At 41.1% G+C, this 2,766-nt stretch overlaps 1 protein-coding gene across 1 annotated transcript; it reads left to right on the top strand.

The window, feature by feature from the left end:
• Positions 1–448: 448 nt before the first annotated feature.
• LOC116025933 lies at positions 449–2,476 on the top strand. Its single transcript, XM_031267313.1, has 3 exons — positions 449–531; positions 667–766; positions 1,235–2,476. Exon 3 carries the CDS (start codon positions 1,292–1,294, stop codon positions 2,246–2,248), a length of 957 nt encoding a protein of 318 aa, XP_031123173.1. The 5' UTR covers positions 449–531; positions 667–766; positions 1,235–1,291; the 3' UTR covers positions 2,249–2,476.
• Positions 2,477–2,766: the final 290 nt, after the last annotated feature.

Raw genomic sequence — 2,766 nt, 5'->3', positions numbered from 1 at the left:
TAGGATTACCAACTAATGAATCTTAATGTATCAAAATGGCTAGTTAAAGTACTTAATTAGAACTTCTTAAATTTCAAAATTGTAATTATTTTTTTCATAAAAAAATTAAAAGATTTATTTGACCACCTTTCATTTCTAACTAAATAATTCAGAGTTTTACATTCCTTAGGTAATATTATATTTCCTTGGATAAACAAGATAACTTGTTTTCAAAAAAAAAAAAAAAACAAGATAACTTGAACTAAATATAGAAAGGTGATATTCTAAATCTCACATTCCTTTAATTATGTTATATAACTTGAACCAAACCGCTCTAACGAGAGAGATGTATTTTTTTTTTTTTGTATTTTTTCAAAAATCAGATAAATGGAGTAAGAATTCAAAAAATTTCACCTGTAAATGGAGGCCGTATAGCCATATAGGCTGATAATACAATCAAAGGAGAAAAGGATTATAATAATAAGAAGAAGAAAACAGAAAAACGGTGTCTGTTTGACGATTGAAGAAGAGAGAGAAGAGTGAGACAAAAAGGTAGAACACTACACGAGCTTTTTCTCTCTTATAATCGTCCCTTTCCTCAGTGCTCCACGCTGCTTTCTCTTATTTTTGAGATGATGAGAATTTGCTTTTCTTCATTTTTAATTTCTTCGCTATACTTTTGAACAGGAAAAAGTTCGTAGTGGTTTCATATCATTGATCTGATGAGCCGTGAGCGAGATTTGATGGCTCAACCGTGAAGCGGATCCTATGCCTAGCGTCTTCGCCTGTACTTTGCTCTCTAACTTCGCCTCCTTTAATTTGTTTTCTCTCCGCATTTAATTTCTAGATATTTTTTTTTCTCATTTCAATTCCGTTTGAATTCCGCATTTAATTTCTAGATTTTTTTTTTGTTCAATTCCTTTTGAATTTGGCGTCGTTTTTGAATTTTGAGTTTTGTATTTTAGATCTCTCCGACGCTGTGGTTGTTTCGGATTGATTGTTCGATTTCTGTGTTGAATTTCTCGTGATTTTTTATTTTTATTTTTGGAATTTTCGGTTTTGTATATTTTCTCTGATTGTGAGAACTCACCGGAACTGTCACGGTTACGGAAATCGAAGCTTCTGATCCTGAAATTCCGGGGAAAAAGTTTACGTTCCCGAGAACATTTTGTTCGTCGTTTTTATTTACTGTTATTTTAATTGTGAATCCGCGCCTCTGCGATGATTCATACAGGTTTTTCTTCGCGTTTTGTAGATGGTTTTGAAGGTCGTTGTGGTGATTTTTTGGATTAGTTTGGGGGTATATTAGTGAATGGATACCGCCGGCGGTGGTGGAGTTAGCCGGAGAAGGATGCTGACGGCAGACCGGAAGTTTGATTCTCCAAACCTTAGAGATTTTCTGAGAGTGAAAGAGGTGAGCAACAGCAATGGAGGCAGTGACAATATGGCGGGCCTGACGCTAGGCGATGTGTTGTGTAGAGAGCCAAGATCGACTACGGCGGAGCTGCCGCACCGGACTCTCCTCGATATCATACGGGACGAGCCGTTCGTAAGCAAGGAAAACCGGAAGACATGGAAACACTTTACGGAGAAGCTCCGTCTCAAGCTCCCTGGCTCCGCCTGCACCTCCACCGGTCCCGACCCCGTCCCCGTCCCCGCCGACGTTACACCGCTCCAGCAGATTGACAATCGGACGACGGATGCGTCGCGTTCCACGCGGTTTTCTGCGGCGAATAGTGCTTCCGAGGCGGAGCGTCCGAGCGTCCGATTGATTCAGCCGGAATTGACGGCATCCTCAGAACCGCCGCGTAGAGAGTCGGATTCAGCTACTTTGATCGTACTACTGCAAAGGAGCTCTAGCCGCGCCGTGGATAGAGAAACCTCGAGATTCGATGAGGCGGAAGCGAACGGTGAAAGCAGAGAAGCTTCCGGCGGCGGTGAGTTAGAACCCGACGCCAGGGTGGACCAACCTGCAAGACTGTCATTAATGGCGTTGCTGGCGGAGACTGACCGCGAAATGGGCATCGACGGCGCCGCTTACGTGCTAGGTGAAGAAGAAACCGAAGACGAGACCGCCGCCGCCGCCGCCGGCGACGGCGGAAAGTTCATCCTAGAAAACTGCTGTGTGTGCATGGTCAGACACAAGGGTGCGGCATTTATACCCTGTGGACACACATTCTGCAGGCTATGCTCGAGGGAGCTCTGGGTTCAAAGGGGAAGTTGTCCTCTCTGCAACAATTCAATATCAGAAATTCTTGACATCTTCTGATCAATTCATCAATTCTCCACAAGACCAAAACCCCAGGTTTAAACATTCACTCCAAATTACCTGCGCAGTAATTTCCCTTATCTTTCACTACTCATATTTCCATTACAGTAAAAATTGGATTGAATCATCAATTCTTTTTTCCCTGTTTTCTGTGCATTATTTTTAGCCGATCAATGAGAATTCTGTTGATAATTAGTACTATAAAAACTATGCATTTAAAAGGAAAAATTGGTAGCAATAGATGGGGTCTTCAATGCGGATGAATTTCCGTCTGGGAAGTCGAGCTGGTTTCGGGTTGTCTGTTGTCACATTACCGTAAAAAGGACTTGACTGTGGTGGGGCCGGGGTCGAGACAAATCATATTGTCCTTCATCAAGTATTTATTTCAATATTTCATCAAGTATTTCTAAATTTCTAATTTTGTTGAACTGATTAATTTTGTATGGAAAATTTGTCAAATAAACAGAGACAAACAAATACTGTAATTGAGCCGTTTAAATACCTAAAATTGGTTTTAA

Source organism: Ipomoea triloba, chromosome 7 (assembly GCF_003576645.1).
Source record: "Ipomoea triloba cultivar NCNSP0323 chromosome 7, ASM357664v1".
NCBI classification, from domain to species: Eukaryota; Viridiplantae; Streptophyta; class Magnoliopsida; order Solanales; family Convolvulaceae; genus Ipomoea; species Ipomoea triloba.
The sequence above is the reverse complement of the archived record's forward strand: the minus strand, read 5'-3'. Positions and strand labels throughout refer to the sequence as shown.

What these genes read in the sequence shown, in the direction of transcription:
- LOC116025933 (XM_031267313.1), top strand. Translation starts at nt 1,292, where the DNA reads ATGGATACCGCCGGCGGTGGTGGAGTTAGCCGGAGAAGGATGCTGACG.